The 19098-nt window shown below is 36.7% G+C and overlaps 1 protein-coding gene across 1 annotated transcript in view; it reads right to left on the bottom strand.

The window, feature by feature from the left end:
• Positions 1 to 258: 258 nt before the first annotated feature.
• NUCB2 (nucleobindin 2) overlaps positions 259 to 19098 on the bottom strand; it is a 30652-nt gene continuing 11812 nt past the window's right edge. The window contains exons 2-13 of the mRNA XM_075502224.1: positions 18905 to 19048; positions 18147 to 18254; positions 16702 to 16828; positions 13291 to 13394; positions 11409 to 11594; positions 10669 to 10759; positions 9046 to 9104; positions 7808 to 7900; positions 6713 to 6802; positions 5970 to 6140; positions 5564 to 5645; positions 259 to 4085 (exon numbers count right to left, since the gene is read on the bottom strand). Of these exons, the coding sequence (XP_075358339.1) occupies positions 3973 to 4085; positions 5564 to 5645; positions 5970 to 6140; positions 6713 to 6802; positions 7808 to 7900; positions 9046 to 9104; positions 10669 to 10759; positions 11409 to 11594; positions 13291 to 13394; positions 16702 to 16828; positions 18147 to 18254; positions 18905 to 19048 (1368 nt within the window). The 3' untranslated portion in view covers positions 259 to 3972. The remainder of the gene's footprint in view (positions 4086 to 5563; positions 5646 to 5969; positions 6141 to 6712; positions 6803 to 7807; positions 7901 to 9045; positions 9105 to 10668; positions 10760 to 11408; positions 11595 to 13290; positions 13395 to 16701; positions 16829 to 18146; positions 18255 to 18904; positions 19049 to 19098) is intronic.

Genomic DNA, 19098 nt, shown 5'->3' with positions numbered 1-19098 from the left:
ATATTTTTATAAATATAGAAAATTGAGCATTCAGGTACCTAATTAGTGAATAGCTATTTCAGTGAGGCAGCTGGTGCCAGAGAAGAACACAAGATACTTGTATCTTTTTATAAAGTCCTTTCCACATTGTTCCAGAAAGCAAAAAGTGGAGGGCAAACAGGAAAGGCCTCTAAACAGAAATACAAAGTTGTGCATATAGACAAGATCTAAACCCGCCTGTTTCCCACCCACTTAAAATAAAACACTAGACATCTGTCACTGCGCTGAGTTTCAGTTTAATCCAGTTAAAAACTAATCTATACAAAGTACAGAGTGGGGCTTTTTTTTAATCCCTACATATATTGCACTGGAGGATATGAATTTGTACAACATCATTGACCAAATCTTACCCCTTCATCCTCCTACTGAAATCCCAGCCAAGTACAAAACCAAATCTCTGCATCTTTGTCTTGGAACTGGTGTCTGTATGAAGTTACATTCAGTTTTCCTGTAATCACCTCCTAAATGAAAAGCAGAGCACAGGTGAAAGCACTGGTGCCCATGATATTCCAGTCCCTTATTTATCTGTGATTATAGCTTTCTACTTCCGCACTTAGCTGTAAGCTTAGTTTAATAATTTTTTTCAACTTTAAAAAGCTCCTGAGAAATAAGTAACATGGCAGAAACATGCTTTTAGTGGCTAATACTTTTAGTCTCTTTTATGGAAGAGAGAACCCAATTAAAAGAAGACATCAGCATAGAAAACAACAAACACATTAAGAAGCAACAAATCTGCTAAACATTTCATGTGTAAGCATGACTTCAGCACATTGCATAAGCTCTAAGGCAGATGTTCCTCACAGTGAGGTAACTCTTATTTAAACCACACTTCAGAATTGATCCACAAAAATCGTTTCATGACTATATTACACTCAGATGGAGACATCTTTTAGCCTGGGCCTGAAGAGCAATACCCTTCCTCTACAGAGGAGGACGAGATGGACAGTACTGGGTGAACATTATCTGTCAACAGACCAGACCTGACAGACCATCTTTTGAAAGAACATCTACTCAGTCCTTGCTGTCTTTGAGGACATGTGATACAGGTACCCATGCATATGAGATTTTTGATTGGGTGGACGAACATGAAGTTGTAATTTGGGCTCTCATCTCAAAAACATTTAGGCAACAAACTTAAGATGTGTTCAGTAGGAGTTCATTATTGAGGACTGAAGCTCTGACTTCCAAATAATCTAGGGCAAATAATTGTCAGTTTGACTAAACCTTGATTATTGTTAGAGATAAACCCGATCACCAATTCTAAGGTTTAAAAAACTGCCTGTTTCCACTTCTAAAAAAATGATCAGAAAGTCTGTAGTATATTGCTAAACTGAAAGCCTACTAATTGAATTAACACTGACAAGAACAACATTTAGGTATCAGATAACAATTGAAGGAAAGATGTGCACTGTTTTACACTGAATGCACCTCAGTGGCTAGTTGAAATGCAAAACAAGGAATTTTTGCTAATGCTAACTCATGATGAAATGACAAGTGAAAACTCTGGCTTCCCACAAGCGGCTTCCTCAGAGTCACCACTGACACTCACTACACCGTGGTGTGCGGAAGGTGAGTTCAGCACCCAAGTTACAACGGTTCTTTACGAAACTCTGGGTGTTTCAAAGTAAACAGGATAAGGGGGATATAATGCCCATCTCCAACAGCAGGGAGAATCAGGATCTTACAATCAAAATGTAAGAGGTTGCACTGAAACCAAAGCTTGAGCATTACATTACAAAGCATGTCATTACATATAATGACATTTGTTAGGAGGCAGATGTAGCCTGAAGGAATGATTTGTATGGCAGAAATGCCCTCACACCAAAAGTTTCAGTCTTTGATTCTCTACAAACATCTATGGCTGTATCATTTGTCCTCTGTAAACTTTCATGTGGGATGGGGAGAACACAACAAAATTTCCCCTCACCTTTTCCATGATGTTTGAATAATCCCCCCTTTGTTTCCCTCCTTGCTTTGTTACCCATTATCAGGCTACAACCTCAAAGCCAGGGCTGGCACTGAGAAGCTCTGGATGTAGCTGTAACTATGTCTGGGCCTCTTAGCAAACAGATGAAGTTGTTGAAAGGTATTTTAGTCTCCTGACAAAGACATTATCAAACTGATGTTAGAACTGCATGGAAATGACAAACAGTGGAGACACTAAAATGTGAACCACTTGCATAGAGGACAAAAACCAAAGAAGTCCAATTGTTTGAGTGGTATAAATGAAGGAAATGTGACATGACAAATAACAAGATGAAACAGATAAGGAAACCTAATCTGTTCTGGCAGTGAGTTCTATTATATTGTGTGAAGAACAAGAATGTGCTCGGTCCTGATGAAAGAAGCATTAAACATGGAAGGAATATGCCTAGCTTCTATCAGTCAAAGTTTTTCAGAGTGAGAAACTGGCCAAATGTCAATACAAAATGTTAGTAATTGCCTCCTATCTTTTTTGAGGTTGCCTAGAACATCCAAATCTTATTCTGAAAGGAACATCTTTCTATAGCAGAGGTTTGCCTCTGTTTCTTTGCTCAAAACCCAAATGATTTTCTTTAGTGACACTGTCAGCAGTTAGCCACAGAACAGGAAGGAAATGCAAAGGATGCTTGCCAAGGTGTGTATCAGTTCAATGCCAGCCTTATACAATCAGAACAATCCATGTTTAAGAAAACCCCACAAAAAACGAAGCAAACAAAAAAAACCCAAACAGGGTTTACGCTTTAGGATACTTTCAGTCTGAAATGAATGACAAGCAAGGACAATCACACAACTTTTCAACATTATAGTAAAACCCACAGGAAAATCAACTTACTCTTGTAAAACCTTGGCTTACAATATTAGGGACCTATCCTGGTTCAATATCAAAATAATACAATCAAGTAGCACCCCTGTTTTAGGACACTTCATAAATTTACACCAACTGCTGAAAGACTAATAAGAGTTAATAGTGAGACTCTTAAGTCAAAGATTCATGTCTGAGAAGAGCTTTCTGAAGCACATGGTGCATTTTGAAAAATCTGGTATTATCATAGGAGGTAGGATAATCTATACAGAAAAAGACAATGAGTCTTGTTCTGTTTTGCACAATATTTCCATCAACATAAAAAGCTTACTTAATAACATGCAAAATTTTGAGATCAGCTGGCACCTGATGAAAGAAATGGGGACAAAAGTACTGTCCCAAGAGCCAGCTGAGTATTCAACTGCTACACAGAATTAATCTCAACAAGGAGGACGGTTCAGATCAATACACCAGAAGTACAGTAATCCTTTTGAAGGCTTACAGTGAAATTCTTAGGCTTCTGTAAACATGAAAAATATTCACTGTTACACATAATTCTTTGCTGTATTTAGATTTTAGAAAGTGCAAATTTTCTGTAATTAAGGATTAGAAGTCTGATTTTTATTTGGTCTCAAAGAAGAAAGGGTTTGGTAGTGCTGGAAATGGTAGGCCTTTGTCTATGGTCTTTGTTTCCCCATATTTTGCTTCTCAGCATTTCTGCAAAGAGCTTCTACATAAAACTAGACCTAACTGGACATTCAGGCCAGTTCCCTGCTTCCTCTCTGAGAAGATTCTGATTCGTGCCTCAACACAGAATGGCAGGCATCTCCTCCCTTTTTGTAAGAGAAGAGTTCAGCAGCTCAGTCCCCTGGCCATAAAAACCTTTAGTATTAAGTTTCCTTAATTCCCTCCTCCATTATAGCCTCTAAACGATCCCCTTGTTGTGTTTCTCACTGATGCATTGGAGAGAAAATTAGTTTATTATTCAACTCTGATTGATGCTTCATCTCTAACATTCCCAATGATTTTACAACCTTGGGAAGAAAGTGGAGAGTTCATGTTTCACTCTGATTTCCTGCTTCCCGCCCCCCACCCCCTTACCCCCCTCCCCAAATAATAAAGATGCTATAAAGGTGAGGCACAAGTGGTTAAGGGTGAACTTGATCAGTTCTAGCAGCTGGTTCTTGGACATGTCCTGGTGGTAAAGGCTGATCACCTCCTGCAGGATGTTTTGGTGCATCTCCCACTTTGTGCTCCCCAGCTGTAAAACAAGAATAAAACCATTTGTAGGTTCTCAATTAAATTGGCCCCAAATATGACGAGTCTCTAAAGGAAAGTTTCTAGTGTAGGAACAATCAAACAAAACCTTCTATTTGTTGGTTTGTAAGTGGAATCAAGAATTTTGTATATGACTAACAATGAAATCGGATTGAGATTACCCAATAGACTGCATTACTATAATATTCAGAGTTTCCTCTTAGACTACTAGTTATTTCTGTTTTCTGTGAAATGTTTTTACTTACCTAATACATTGGTTCTTTGAAGATTGTTCTTTCTGAAATGTATTGTGTGTTTATGAAATCTTTAATCCCAATACGGGAAGCTTGAAAAAAAAAAAATTAACAACTTGCTCCTGTATTTTACCCCTCACTGCATTGACAATACTTACAACATTCTCCCATTGCCTGCCTTTGAATAATACTAATTTTCATAGTTTGCTGAAGATTTCAGAACTTGCAGCTGCATTTTTGTGAAAATTTTTTTTTCTTAAATTACCCTTAGTAGCTCCAGAAGCCTACAGATTAGAAATACTGTCTGCTTGGATCTCAACTCAGTGAATGAGTAGTGACTAGTTCTGGCTAATATAATGAATTCTTATGACACCTGATTAAATGATGACTTTGCAGAAAGTTTTTACATAAAATAATATATGTGTTAAGAACAGTATATGCTACAATATTGCCAGTATCAAAACACGTATCATTAGCCCAACTCCCAGGGCATCTGCTATTACACACAATGTTTTTACTGAAGGCAAGGGGAAGCGAGGCTCTTGGAACTAAGGATCATAAAATGAAATTACCCACAGGCAGTTTTGAAGCAAATGAAAGACAAAATTAAATTGGTACTGAAATGTCATTATTTCTCTTCACAGAACTGGGTGGCTTAGGCATAGAATTTCAGAGTACTCAACAAAGTGAGCTGTAATCACTGAATATAGCTTTTAAGGTTTGAAATCCCACTGTTGGCCCTCCAGCAGCAGTTAAGAGCTTCCAGTATTCAAAAGGCTGCCTGGATATAGTCCGAAGCCTTATATTCGAGATGAATGTCAAGAAGTTCTTGAGCTCTGCTAATAATGTTAGCACGTGAACATGGAAGCCAATAAAGATTAGTTGAAACCACATTAGTTTCAACCTTTCTAGAAGGGGAGAAAAAGCTAAGCTGGGATGTATGGGAGAGCGGAGCCCATTTAAAGCACAAAAGAAACATGGACAATGTGTTATGGATAAGAAGTGCTAATATATACCTGACTATTTTGTTGCCACCGATGAGCAAATGAAATGATTTATTATGACACTGTTTTCTTCTGAGGGTGTTGAAGCAATTGGTCATTCACACTGTCTAAAACTAACTTGTCATGTCACATTGTGCTCAACTGCTGGTAAATTGGTCACAGAGGATGACCTTTACATTGGAGATCTTATTTTAAAGTTTGTGTATCGACAGAAAGATACATACGGGGTTGGAATTTCAGTTCTCCAGCTGGTCCTGAAGGAGGATTTCCTTGCTGTAGTTTCTTTTGTTCCATCTGTTTTACAACCTGGTGAAAAACAAAATACCACAGTTGAAAAACTTAAATCTGTCAACTTTCTCTGATGTGACATAAATGAATAACTTAAAAGAAATTTTGCAGTCATTATGTAAAGTCTTTGTTAATGGGTATACTACTGAGTTGAGATACTTGCATTGTTTGCTGTAATCCTGAATACAAGATTATGTTTTGCTGTGGTACCATTAGTTTAGAATTCAGCTGGGACTCATATGAGAAATCAAGGTAAAGAATGCTCCAGAGTTGGGGATTACCATGAGCTGTTACATATATAAGGACACAGAAAAGGAAAAAAAAAAAATTCTGTTCTCATACCTGCTGAAGCTCTTGTTTCTGAGCCTGAAGCTGGTCGTGCTGCCTCTGTAGCTCTTCCTTCTGTTTCTGAAGATCTTCTGCCTTCTTTCTAAGTTCATCTTCCTGCTGAGAAATATGACTTTCAAATTCCTTCAGCTCGTCCTCAGTGAAGAGCTGCTGTTGATCTAGTGTCTGCAAGAAAACACATACAAACGTGAATACTTAGGCAGGAATATCATATATATTTTTATGATCTTCCCACTGAAATTATTATTACCTGAATTGTACAGTTCACCAAACAACCCTCAGAATTTTCATCAAAACACCCAGACATGCCACACTGTAAAGGGTTAGTACGCTCACTGTAAGAAACAGCAAAAGAGCTGTTTCTCAGCAGAATTACACTACAGATTTAGAGGTAGGAGAAAAAAAATTCTCTTGCTTCCAGCTGAGCTCTTATCTTCCCTTTAAAGTGATTCATAAACAAAATTTCCATCTTCTGTTTGAAAAGCATGTGAGAAACACTTTTTTAGAATCCACAGGGTGGCGCAAGACCTTTTCTGTTTGTGTGTGGACCATAAAGCTTACATCTGCATTACGTTAGTCTGCTACATTTTGTACATTACATTTAGCTAAGGTGCTTAACCACACACATACCAAAACAGGACTGAAAAAAAGCAAAGGTCAGAGACATGCCATTTGGTTTCCTGGTTAGACTGATGGTAATAGTACAGTATGTTGCACTTGGAACACATTCTCATTACCTCCCAGCTATCTGGCTCCAAAAATTCTTTTTTCTCTGTAGCTCGCAGGAACTCTTCCAAAGTCACTAGCCGGTCCTTGTTGATGTCAACCTATTTGAAGCAAAAAATTAAACTCAACCTCAACGACGGGTTTTGGTGGAGTTAATGTTTAATTTCATTATGCAAATATCTTCAACTATAACCATTTTACTTTTAAACTGTCCCATTTTCAAGGGAGTGCCTGCAACATCTGAAAACTTCTCTCACAAGCTCATATAGCTTAACAAAAACGGAAATAAAAAGTAAATCCTCACATTTTAATTCAAGATCCATTGGCTATTGGAAACATTATTTGTGGTCACAGCCCCCCACAATAGTGGGAGATTTTTTTGAGAAAAATGTTTTGTAGCTTTCTGGTAATGATTTTGTAACTGTGAGTCAGAGTAATCTCCACTGTTGGATAGGGAGGTTTTAAACAGAATTCTTTAAGGGGAAGGGAGGAAATGCTTCCCTTTATGACTAATAGAAGACCAGTCTTGCTCTGTTCCTCAAGCTTAAGCAATATAGTTGAATACAGAAAAGATACGAGTGAAAAACACAGTAGTTCAAAACATCCTCTTCCCTTTCCTCTGTCTCCTGAGCTGAAAACTTATCAGAACTAGTAAAGGTATTCACTGTCATAGGTGATACCTTGAGCTCTGAGCCCTCTTCTGAAGGGACAAAGGTGAGATACATGAAAGAAGACATTGCTCTACTCCCTCTTCTCACACCTAAACCTTACCCATTTGCCAAGGGCAAAAGCACATTTAGAGTCTTCCCTGTTTGACACAAAATTCACAGGGAATTTCTATTGAATCTCAGTATCTGCAAAAGATGGAGGCTACAGCACAATTCCTTCTCTGGAACTTCTTAAATAAAAAATAGTCAGCAGGCATTTACATCAGAATATGGGGACAGAGCTTGAGAATTGTAGCTTTATGTGAATCACAGCACAAACAGCATTCAGTGTGACAGGCCGTCCCTTTCTGCTGTACTCTGACAACCCTTCATGTTAGGAGGACTGTATTTCTTGAACATAGAAGGAAATCAGCAGCTCTACTAAACACCAGTCCCCACCTCATTCATTACATGTTCTCTCATTCTCAGCCTTTCTTCTTCCATTTCAACCATGTCATCCTCTTCATTTTTGGGATCATAAACTTTTTCTAGCTGAAATTCACAATTAGCAAATGTTAGTTTGGAGAAAGGGCTGCTCATTCAAATGACAGAGCATATTTGGAACAGTATCGTGAGATGTTGCTAAAAACATGAGTTCACCATTCTTCCAATAGAGTGAGAGTGCATGTGTGTAATTCTCCTCTTTTAGCATAGTATTTAAGCAACAAGTGAGCCTTTCATTGCTAAGAATGAAGTTTTCAGTTAATTCATGGGGTCTGTTGTAATTCAGTGCTGTGGACATTACAGTAAAATTGACCTTGGCATGCACAGTCTGATCCTACATTTGATTTAAAGCAGGCAGAGTTTCCACATGATTTCTGGAACAGGAGAGAATAGCTTTTTTACCAGAGCATGCAGCTGACCCTATAAGCATTCAGGATATCACAAGACAAATTGAGTGCTCAATTTAATGGTCCACCAAATCAATGTCTCCCTGGTGAGTTTATGCTTATTTGCTTCTACTTAGCTTTCTTAGTCATTTAGCTTCGCTTGCTTAGCCACAGGTAATTTTAAGGCCTCAGACTATTTGTTTTTAAACTACAAAACTGGAAAATGGTGGCATGTATCTGTCAAAAAAGACTGCCATATATCTTCATTGTATTAGAGGGGATTATGGCAAAGTATTGTTAGAAATCTGTATTTGCAAATTAAATTTCTTCAGAAATTTACAGTAGTTTGAATTCATATACACTGTATAGTACATTTCCTCCCTGACTCATGTATCTCAACAAGTCTTACAACTTTAGATTAGCACTGAAGGAGCACAGATACCCACCTTCAGAACCTCTACCAGGCTACATCTAGCCAGAGCAGGAGTGCAGCTCTCTGCACTGCAATTTATACAGGTATAGCTATCCTGCAGATTAATTATAAAACCTCAGACAAGCCTGTGGCACAGAAATACATGAGCACTAGACCTCTGGTGTCTGAGTCCTATGCTTCAACTACTTTATTTTCCCTGCTGATATGTTTTTACACTTTTGTAGAAATATTAAGGATGCACAAAACTTGGCATGAATACTCTAATTTGTAGTCCCGAGCCCCCAAATATACTTGGAAAAACTACAAACATCCCTGTAACCATTTACTGAAACAAATTAAGGTTTTAAACTCTCTCTTTTTTTTTTTTTTTTTACCTCTTTAGTAAATAGGGCTTCTAATTCTTGCTCATCCAGGAAACCATCATTATTGACATCTACAAAAAGAAGTGTTGAAAATACAAGTTCAGTATCTACAGAAAGTAATACCTGTAATAGTTCCCCATGAGTTAAGTATCAGCATACACATCTCACATAGATTAAAAACCTCATTTAACAAGATGCTGGTTACATAGGTTGTTTTTTCTGTTTAGGTTTTTATCAGGCATTGGCTGTACTGTATCGCCATTTTTGGTTGGTTGGACAAGTCTGGAGCAATCTCCCTGCTTCTTAGATTAGCAAACTGAAATTAGTCACAACAGGATTGCACAGAGTGCAATTGCCAAAAAATATTGCTGAGAACAAGTTGTCCCAATTTAACAACTAAATTTGTAAATAGATTCAGGAGCAACAAAAATATGTAAAAGAACTTTGTTAACCAACAGTATGACTCTCCAAAAATACTAAAGAATTATGTGAAAAATCTATATAAATATGCAGCGCTTGAGAAGAGATCACTGTAAAATGACTTTTCATGACAAATGCAACGAGGACAATAGTTGATAACTAACAATCCATCTTTTATCCTACATTCTACTCTGAATATTGTTATACTACCACTGAAATTGAAAGAGAATGTCTACTCCAAATGAATGTTATTATGCAATATTTTTGTTTCACTGCTTCAAAGTTTTTTATATACTAAGCTCTAAGGCAAAAGGTTGTTTCGGCTGTTTCTGTTTTGGTAAGATTTGCACAAAAAGCTACCAAAAATGTTCAGAAAATTATCTTTGAAGTTCTCTTTCTAGAAGGAAGAAATAAAGTTTAGTAACTATAATACATATTTATGTATTTTATAAACCAAGATAAAAGTTCAGACTCAAGCTAGAATGCTTTTTTTCAGTTAAATTATCATCTTTGGGATTAGTCAAATTCTGGTACTGTTCAACGCTTCACAGCCCAGTGCCAGGCAGGATCTGCTTAAAGGTACTTTATTATGAAGCATTTAACACTGTCAGGATATAAGGTTACACATTTAAATAATCACACATAAAGCAAAATGGCCATTGAGGTGCATCCTCATCTCTGCTACTATTTAATTGTTTCTAGCTGCACATTGCTCAGAAATATAGAGGCAGGACTGGGGGTCATTTTGGTTTTTGTTTTATTAAGGGAATCTTGCAACTTCTGAAGAGGCTTGGCACTTCTATGACCACTCCAAAGATAAGGGGAGTCTGGCACTTATCTGCAGAGATGATGAGAAAGCAGGTTTTCCCACACACACCTCTGAGGATTTATTCCTAGTAGGTAGTATGTAAGCAAAGTTATAGTTATGGGTAGCCCTCTATGTACCCATACTTCCCTGAGCAATCACTACTGCTTATTGGCTGTATGATTTTATGAGTAGTTAAACAAAATTCTGTTTTCAACTTTTAAACCCCATTTAAAATTTTGCAGTAAACTTACAAACAATAACATAAATATTTTCTCCTCTATACTCTTCGGATTCATCCAAATTGCTTGAGGTATAAGACTTCATCCTAGCTTAAGACAAAGTTGCCCTCAGCAGAAGGTAACAGAAAGTCACTTCACTTTTTCATTAAATTAAACTAAACCTCTTACCGTGTAATTTGAAAAATGTTTTGGGGTCAAATTCATTAGGATCTAGTCCATCTGCTTCTTCCCACACCTCTTTCAGTTGATCTTTGCTTCCCTATAGATTGGTTACAAAGAAAAACTATTCAAAAAATGATTAAGTGTAATTTTTCTGCATTACCTTTGCATTAGTTTCTCTGAAAGGCTTTATTTTCTGATTAGTCATGTTGCAAATGGAATCAATGGAATTTTCTTTAATTCCCTTTTGGTCAGGTCTAATACTTTCATTAGACAGAAAGGCCCAGGGGAAGAGGGATTGTAAAGGAAATGCATATTCTGTGGAAAAGAACACCTGTAATAATCAGTCATGGCCACCCAGACTCAACTAGAAACAACAGCTGAAGGGAGTTAAATTAGTTTGCCTTTTCTAGAGCAAAAGGTGGTATGACGCAGTTCCTTGCAGGCCAGGCATACCATGAAGGCATCCCTACAGTTTTGAATACCGTTCTGGCTTCTTCCTCATGAGTTTTAGCTTCTTTGTAAATAATCATTCTGCCAGCAAATAGCATACTTGTACAGAAAAAATGAGGGTATAAATAGAGGGTTTTGTAATGCTCAACACCGTTCCCACACTCTGCTCCCATGTCAGTGAGAAGAGGTAAATGCTGAGAACAAACAAGATATACCCTTCTCTTCATTAGCTTTTTTTTTCCTCTCTGGAAAGGAAAGCTTCCACCCAATCATGTAAGAACAGACTGTGGCCTTACAGGATGGTGAACTTTAGGGTGATCTCCATGTTTTTTCTTCATCTCCTCAAATTTGGATTCTTCTCGCTGCCTCTTCTCTTCATCCAGTGTTTTTAAATACTCTCTCCTCTCATGTTCTTTCATCATCTCATATTTCTTAAACTCCTCATGGCGGGTCTTATCATAGTTTTCCAGGTCACTTGTAGCCTAAAAATATAGATATATGTAGACATATGATTATGCCACATGATTACATTAACACATTACATTAAACACACTGTATTGTTCCGATCTCTGGGCAAGGCTGGCCATATTGCCATGCTCCTTTTAAACATGAGGTAGACTACTTGGGGGTTTCCTTTCATGTGACAGTGATGCAAAAACATCCCTCCTCACTTCGTTATTTTCACAGAAATTAATTTGCAAGGGTTCAACTGCTGGACAATTTTTGCAACTACACAGTACTGTAAGAAGGCATCAAGGTGTCCTTTCTCATCAATTAATAATAAATTAACTCAAGTTAAGTATGTCCCATACTAATTAAGCACAGCTTCAATTAGTGCCATTAACCCCTTGTTTATTTCAGAGTAAGAACATTTGTAGCTTATCCTACAGTTTAATGAAAAAAGTGCCTTCATTAATAATGGGAGTGAGTTTGCAGTAGCTTAATACAGATTAAATCAAAAAACCCAATTATATGGAGAAAAAGGGTATGAGGGGAGAATTTCTGACAAGTACTTTTATAGAGTTTAGAGATGTATCGTTTTCAGACAGCTCAAGGTATTAAAGGATGTTTTGGTAGTGCTTTTCAAAGTAACTTGTTCATACCTGATATAGTCTCTCCATTATTTACATTTTAATTTTCAGATTCACTGTACCTTTTCAAAAACAATTCCAAAGCACAGACCCCCTAAAATGCCCATTACACTCTGTCAGTATCTCAGCTGAGAAATGAGAAGACAAGAAAAATACTATAATAAGAGAAAGAACTGCCCCACTGAGAATATGCTTCTCCTAGCCAACCAGGGTTTTCCCAGAAGTGATGCTCAGAAATGGCAAGAAACTTTATAATATCTATATAAAAAATAATTTTACAGCAAATTGAGATAAAATTTTCCAAGGGTAAAAAAAACCACCACAAAAATTACAGGAAGCTTAAAATATACCTTATCTTTCAATTTATTTTGAAAATATAAAAACTGTCAAATTCTCATGTCAAATATGCAGTGCTCTCTAAAGCATATCTGAGATGAAAGTCTTTTTTCCCCTTGGGAAGCATATTTTTTCCAGCAGTTGAAAAAAGCCATGCCATGCTTAGCTTAACTGCATACCCATAATACACATGCACTAAAAAACCCCCCACACCTGTGATTGATACCAAATCTGCTAAATAGACATTGAATGCCATGCCCAGCATATGCAATTTCTAATATTGGTATCTTAAATTCTACTCTGCTGTGGTTTTGCAGCTTGACGTATATATAATAGATCCCACAATTCAAATGGCTAGTTTAGGGATGACTTTTTATGTCATTCTGTGAGACTCTTAAATAATTCAGAATTAGAAATCAGAAAATACACTTGGCAAAAATGTACCCATATCAAAACTGCATTTAATTTAAATACTCCCAGAAAGGTGTATTTTATTCCCGAAGTTGTTTGTATTGGCATATGAATGCAAGTCCTGTTAAGACGCCACCCCAAAACTTATGGGCTCTTCAGCATAATGCACACTGACAACAGTTTTCAAGTGTGCAATGGAGACAACTGACTTTTCTCTGAAAATGAAAACTGCATGTCATTTATAAAAAAGTGGTATATATAAAAGGATTTGCCTTTACCAGAGAAAAAGCATAATAATCAATACCAAAAAACCCCATAGTAGTTTATATCTAGCACTCACTGCTTTGATCAACATATCTAAGTCTTTAGGTTCGAACTTGTCAGGATTCTGATGGTTCAGGTGCTCAAACTGTTTAAGGAGAGCCTGATGGTCTATGCCAGTGTCTGAAAGAACAAGGTACAAATGTAAAACATTAACATAAGTTTGAAATCAAGCAAGATCAGGAAGTTAAGAACTTTCATACGGGAGCTTGTGCCTTGTAAGTACCTGAGGCTCCCTGAGGACTGGATAATTTTTTCACTGTCAGAGGAAACTATAGCAACACTTCTAAAGTTGCTTTTCCTGAAGGAGATCGGTAAACTTGATAGCGATTTGCACTATATTCCTTCTGATCCGTGTTGCATTGCACACAATAATTTAACATGCACAAATTAAGGCTTGTGTTTCAGCAAGGAAATGTACAATCAATTTGAGCTTCACAAACTAAGAAAAACCTTTTATTCCCTTTTATATAAATGAGATAGTTGAAGTTATGTGCAGTATCAGAGCTAAGAACTTGTATCTTTTTCCTGAACTGGGAGAAGTCTGGCTCTTCTATTGCCCTGTACATTTTGCAAATGACCTATATCTGGCCAAAGATGTATGTACAATATGGTGTAAAGTTATATCAAATCAGATAAGCAGATATTCAAATTTCATTTGTGCAAAACGAGAAATGTAAGACAGTGGAGAGTCAGGTCTTGTGTCTAAAAGCTGCAAACATTTCTCTCTTCCTTATGACAGGAACTATACCCAACAATATCAATACACAATGCACTAACAACAAAACATGTTTCTACAACAGGCTTTTCTAGCTGTTACCATGGTTTCTGACTGTTAATGCTAGATAATAATGCTATCTTAAGCAGCATACACTTTGATATGTTATGTATAACAATTTTGACAAGCTTTTACTAGATGGCTTAGCAAAGAATATTTTATTTGTTTAAAAAAAATCAGAAAACATAATTTTGAACATGTTGTTCTTTGGTAAACTATCTGTCTTATACTTAATGCTGTGTTTGTATTACCACAAAACAGCAAACACTGGCTGGGGCAGATTTCAACCATCATTCCTCCCTGGGGAGATCATAATTTCTGTTGAAATATAGGTGCCTTAGCCTGTTTTTGAAACATTTTTTAGAAGTGTAATAATAGGCTTTTTAAAAAACAAACAAACAAACCCCAAATCAAAACAACAAAAAAACCTGTCCCCAAACCCATTTTCCTCCATTCTTTATATTTATGGGAAAAGACTCATTCTGTTTGACCGTATTTACCTCCCACATTACTGTATTATCTGGGATCCAACCCCTAACATTCTTCTGTCCTGTACTGATCAGTCTAGTACGATCTTGGTGCAAATGTTTAAAAACACATCTGGATCAGGACTGAATATATGCAGAATATAATCTCAAGTCTTTTCGGTTTTTTTTAGACCTGATCCATCTGAGAGGGAATAAAACAGGGGGGTTTGTGTGCTTTTTTTTTTTTTTTTTTTAAGATCAGATAGAAGACTAAGATATTAAGTGGTGTTACAGGGAAAAGATTAACAGAACAAATAAAAGGAAATCAAACAGTTCTGCCTGCTGTTACTATAGAATGCTCTTTTGTACATGTTCCAAGATGTTGCACAGGTGTACAGATGCAGCTGTATTTTATAGATAATCTGGCCATACCTGGTTTATGTGGTGTGAAGTACTCGCTGGTAGGGCTGATTATAAACTTTATAAAATGTTTTCCCACTCCCGGTGTTTTCACATCTTAGTAGTCATTTGAATATTTTGAACTGGAATAATCTGTTCTTATTCTTTCCCGACTGTAAGATCTCACACTTATACTGTAACAGATCTGATCTGTTGCGGGGAATTACTTTTCTAAAGCACGCTCTGTTAGTTACTCTTGATTTATGGAAGTAGAGAGGGCTAGAAGTAATCAGTCCATTAAACTATTAGCTGCTGTCAACTAGCTCACTGTGAGTGTCACCATGATGTCACTGGACCGCTTGCCTGCAATAAGAACATGAGACCAGGTTCTCGGCAGCTAAAGAGCCACCTGAGGAAGATGAACATGGGGTCTGGCAGGTATGTGAGGCAATGCACTGACTCCTGTGGAGGGGCTACCGCTGGTCTGCACTGTCTAGCTACCAGTGGACTGTACTCTGTGGACTAGAACTTTCATTAAAAGAAAGCAAAGGACAGAAAGGTAATCTGACGCCCTCAGCCAACTCTAAATTATTATTCATTAATTATACTATGGTAGCACCTAAACACTTCATTGGAAAGGTACTACACTGTAAATAGCTTTTTTCCCAAATTAATCTGATCCTTTCCTGACCCTAGCAACATCCCCATGAACACATATTTGCACATGCATACTTCTTCAGTCTACTTGACATCTCTAAATTCGGCTTAGCCTAGAAGACATATTCTTATCCTTGGAATATTTTAAATTGATACATTACCTATTCAATTCAGTGGGATCCCTCCCCATAACTTGCACATGTTTTTATTAATAAAATAATCTGCATAGGTAAATTAAGCGCTTTTTATTAGAGCTTCTTTGTGAAAAACAGCATTTCAGAAAAAAGATCATGCAGTCCATCATTAGGATTTTTGTTTATGAGCAACTAATTATCTTCAAAAAGAAACACTAATAAGAAATTTACAGCATTAGTTCTAAATGCAAACTTTAAAAATTCTTCAGTAATAAGAAATAAAAAGGGATAGCACCATTTCCCACGCAAACATACAGCAATCAGAATCATTAGAAACCTGTATACTTTACTGATTAAAAGAAATTGCCTGAGTTTGTACGATTTCATTAGCAATTAAGAAAGTGCTATGGAGAATTTTTTTCACTCCAAATGTTTTACTTTATTCAGGAGCTTAAAACTGCCCCAAAAATAAGAAAAATAATCTTCTGAACTAAAATGTTTAATGTTTGTTATAAATCTGTACAATAACTCTAACTGGTGGAAAGGGGGCTTAAAAAGAGAAAAAGGAAAGCTTTTGTGTTAACTGTAAAAAAAAAAAATTCATTTTCTACCCTGTAAAGACACGAAATGCTATGTCATGTTGTATTCTTAAATGTAGTCCTACTATGTTACTAGTTCTCAGTGGGTAATCTATAAATTGATGCACTACAAAAATAAAAAAGAGGTTGAAAAAGATTAGAAGTTTCTGAAAAATCCACTTCCAGAATCAAGTTTAGTTATTTATAAATTACAGATGGCTCTGCTCTTCTCTTCTCTTCTCCCCAGTTTCCTACAAAGATGGGTCTTTACTGGCCCTAGCCCAGCTCAGAAAGGACACTCACTTTCAGTTTACAGTCGTTATTGTTGACAACAAAAAAGCCTAACTGATGGATTTTGGGCACCTCTCCAAAACAATCCCATCTGTTAACTCACCTAGTTAAATTTTGTATTCTTACCTTGAACAGAATCCATTTTAGCTTTAATTAACATTCTTAATCTTGCCACCTCTTGTCTTTTTAGTTCATCCAGCCGTGTTCTCACATGGTGGCTTACTAAATCAAGCTCTCTGCTTAGTTTTCCACTCTGTCAAAAAAGAAAAGTTATGTATAAAAACTAGAAGAAAGTAGCCTTTAGGATTCCCATTAAACATGAGCTGCAAGACAGCAGACTAGTGGCAGTCTTTGGCAATACTGTAGCCCACGTTATAAGAATCTCAAAATTTTTTCAAAGAGCAGATTCGAATTTTTTTAAGCCTATGGTTATAGAAACAGAGAGGAATCCTAAAAGCTTTCTGAATAGAGAGTTTCTAAGTATCTTGCTCCTCCAAAGAGCAAAAGCATGACTTTGAAGCAGCAATACCTAATAATGTTTAAGAAGTGACAAATTTATTGATCAAATGTTCTCAAATTAGTTCAAAAGAACTGAGATGCACACAAAGTGCTATGTTCGTCATCCACTTGATGACAGCTCTAAGACTTGAGAGAAGGTACAAGCACAGCAACAGCCACCAATGTGTATTGCTAGAAAATTTATCAGGATCTGTAAATGGATAGTAACCTTCAAGGGTTACACTAGGTGTAGCACAGAAGAAAAAGGAGCCAAAAGCTGCCAATGGCAACATGAGGGATTAAAGGAAATGCAAAAGGCAGGATCTCCTCTTTAAGTCTATCACTTTAGACTCTTTCCTACCTGTCCCTTGCTGAATTTCTAGCTCATAAAGGGGAATGCAGAACAGCCACCACCTAGAGCCAGGAACTAAAGTAGAAAAGACAAGAATGTGGTGAGGTTTTGGAGAGAGTGCTGTATGGATTGGCACAAAAGAAAGGACAGCAGCGGAGAAAGCCAGAGGTCTATTTTATTCCTATATACACTGACTTTACCTCTAGTACAACTCCTCAATTTCCCCAGACTTTAAAATCTGGCTTTCCTGTAATTCTCTTCCATGTCATCATATTCATTTGCGGCACACTATCTTAATCTCAGAAGGCAGATATACCCCTATGTTCAAAACAGTGTTCCAAATGAATCAGCTGGCAACAGCGAGTGAAAGTTACGCTTGCAGCTGTTCTGATGTACATGAAGGTTTACCTACCTATATTAAGTCTGAAACTGGCTTTTTAGTAGATAGGCAGGAGGCAGAAACTATGCATTCAAGTATACATTGTTGGGGGGGGGGTTATGCTATGGGATATAATTTAATGAACAGAAGTTCTGCTATCCCTTAACTAAAGACAAAGATCTAGTAAGAGTTAAATAACTAAGTAAAGAAAAATTAGAGGAAATTTAAGCTAACAAAAATTGAGAGGAGTAGAAGAAAGAAAAGGAAGAAAGAATACAACATACATGGCTCATGATTATGGATTTAATTAACCTTAATTTAACTCTTTTTTTTTGTACCTACCTTTATTTCCTCTATGTCAGCAGTCTGGAGTTTCTCCCTGAAATGCTTATCTGTTTCCAAGACATCTATTACTTGCCTGAGATATTCATCATAATAAAGTCCTGTATCCTTCAAAAAAATAATGTGAAATTGAGAAAAGAATATACTACCAAACATTTAATTTTGTTTAAACACAATGATTAAACTGAAACTCAAATCTCAGCAACACAAGCATTACACTCTCTTACATATCTTCAGTTTTTCTGATTTGCATCATTGCCCTATAACAACTTATTCTTATGATTCATTTGTTTCAGCAACTGACAAGGAAGAGGAGAAGTGTTTAGGAATCCATGTCATACACAAGCATCTTTCATGTTAATATAGTTTGGTTTTTTTAAAACAGCGCAATTCATTCATTACTGTTCTATTTGAAATGCTGAACGGGAATCACTGAGTGGAATTTCCTAAGCTACCACTCCATTGCTTGAAAGAAGCCTCTGTGGAACAGTAAGCAGTCCTTCCTATTGTAAGCTGGGGAATTCCTTCCATGTGCCACCTCACCTTTAGCAGCAGAAAAAAAAATAAAACAGAACAAATTAAACGGAACCTCACCATAGTAGATGGTAGACTGTATGACAATACTAGCTAATATTAGTTTCCTTCCTGCAAGTAACTCCAGTAAAGAACATCTAAATTTCAGGAAGGGAGGTTTTTTATAGCCAGATTATTAACAACTAGGAAAAAATACTTAATTATATAAATTTCATTACACTTACTGGATTTTCTACCTTTTCTCCTTCTATGTGGCCTCCTCCTTTGACTTTTGTCTTATCTATGTCTATAGGTACAGCTTCCAAGGCCATTAGGAGACATGTCATCAGCAAAATACACTGTTGGGGCAGGACAGATAGCCACTTCATCTGAAATGAGACCAAGTCACAAAAATTAACATAAATGATGTTATCATACT

Source organism: Mycteria americana, chromosome 5 (assembly GCF_035582795.1).
Source record: "Mycteria americana isolate JAX WOST 10 ecotype Jacksonville Zoo and Gardens chromosome 5, USCA_MyAme_1.0, whole genome shotgun sequence".
Classification (NCBI taxonomy): domain Eukaryota; kingdom Metazoa; phylum Chordata; class Aves; order Ciconiiformes; family Ciconiidae; genus Mycteria; species Mycteria americana.
Note: the sequence above shows the minus strand (reverse complement) of the source record. Positions and strands in the feature narration are given on the sequence as shown.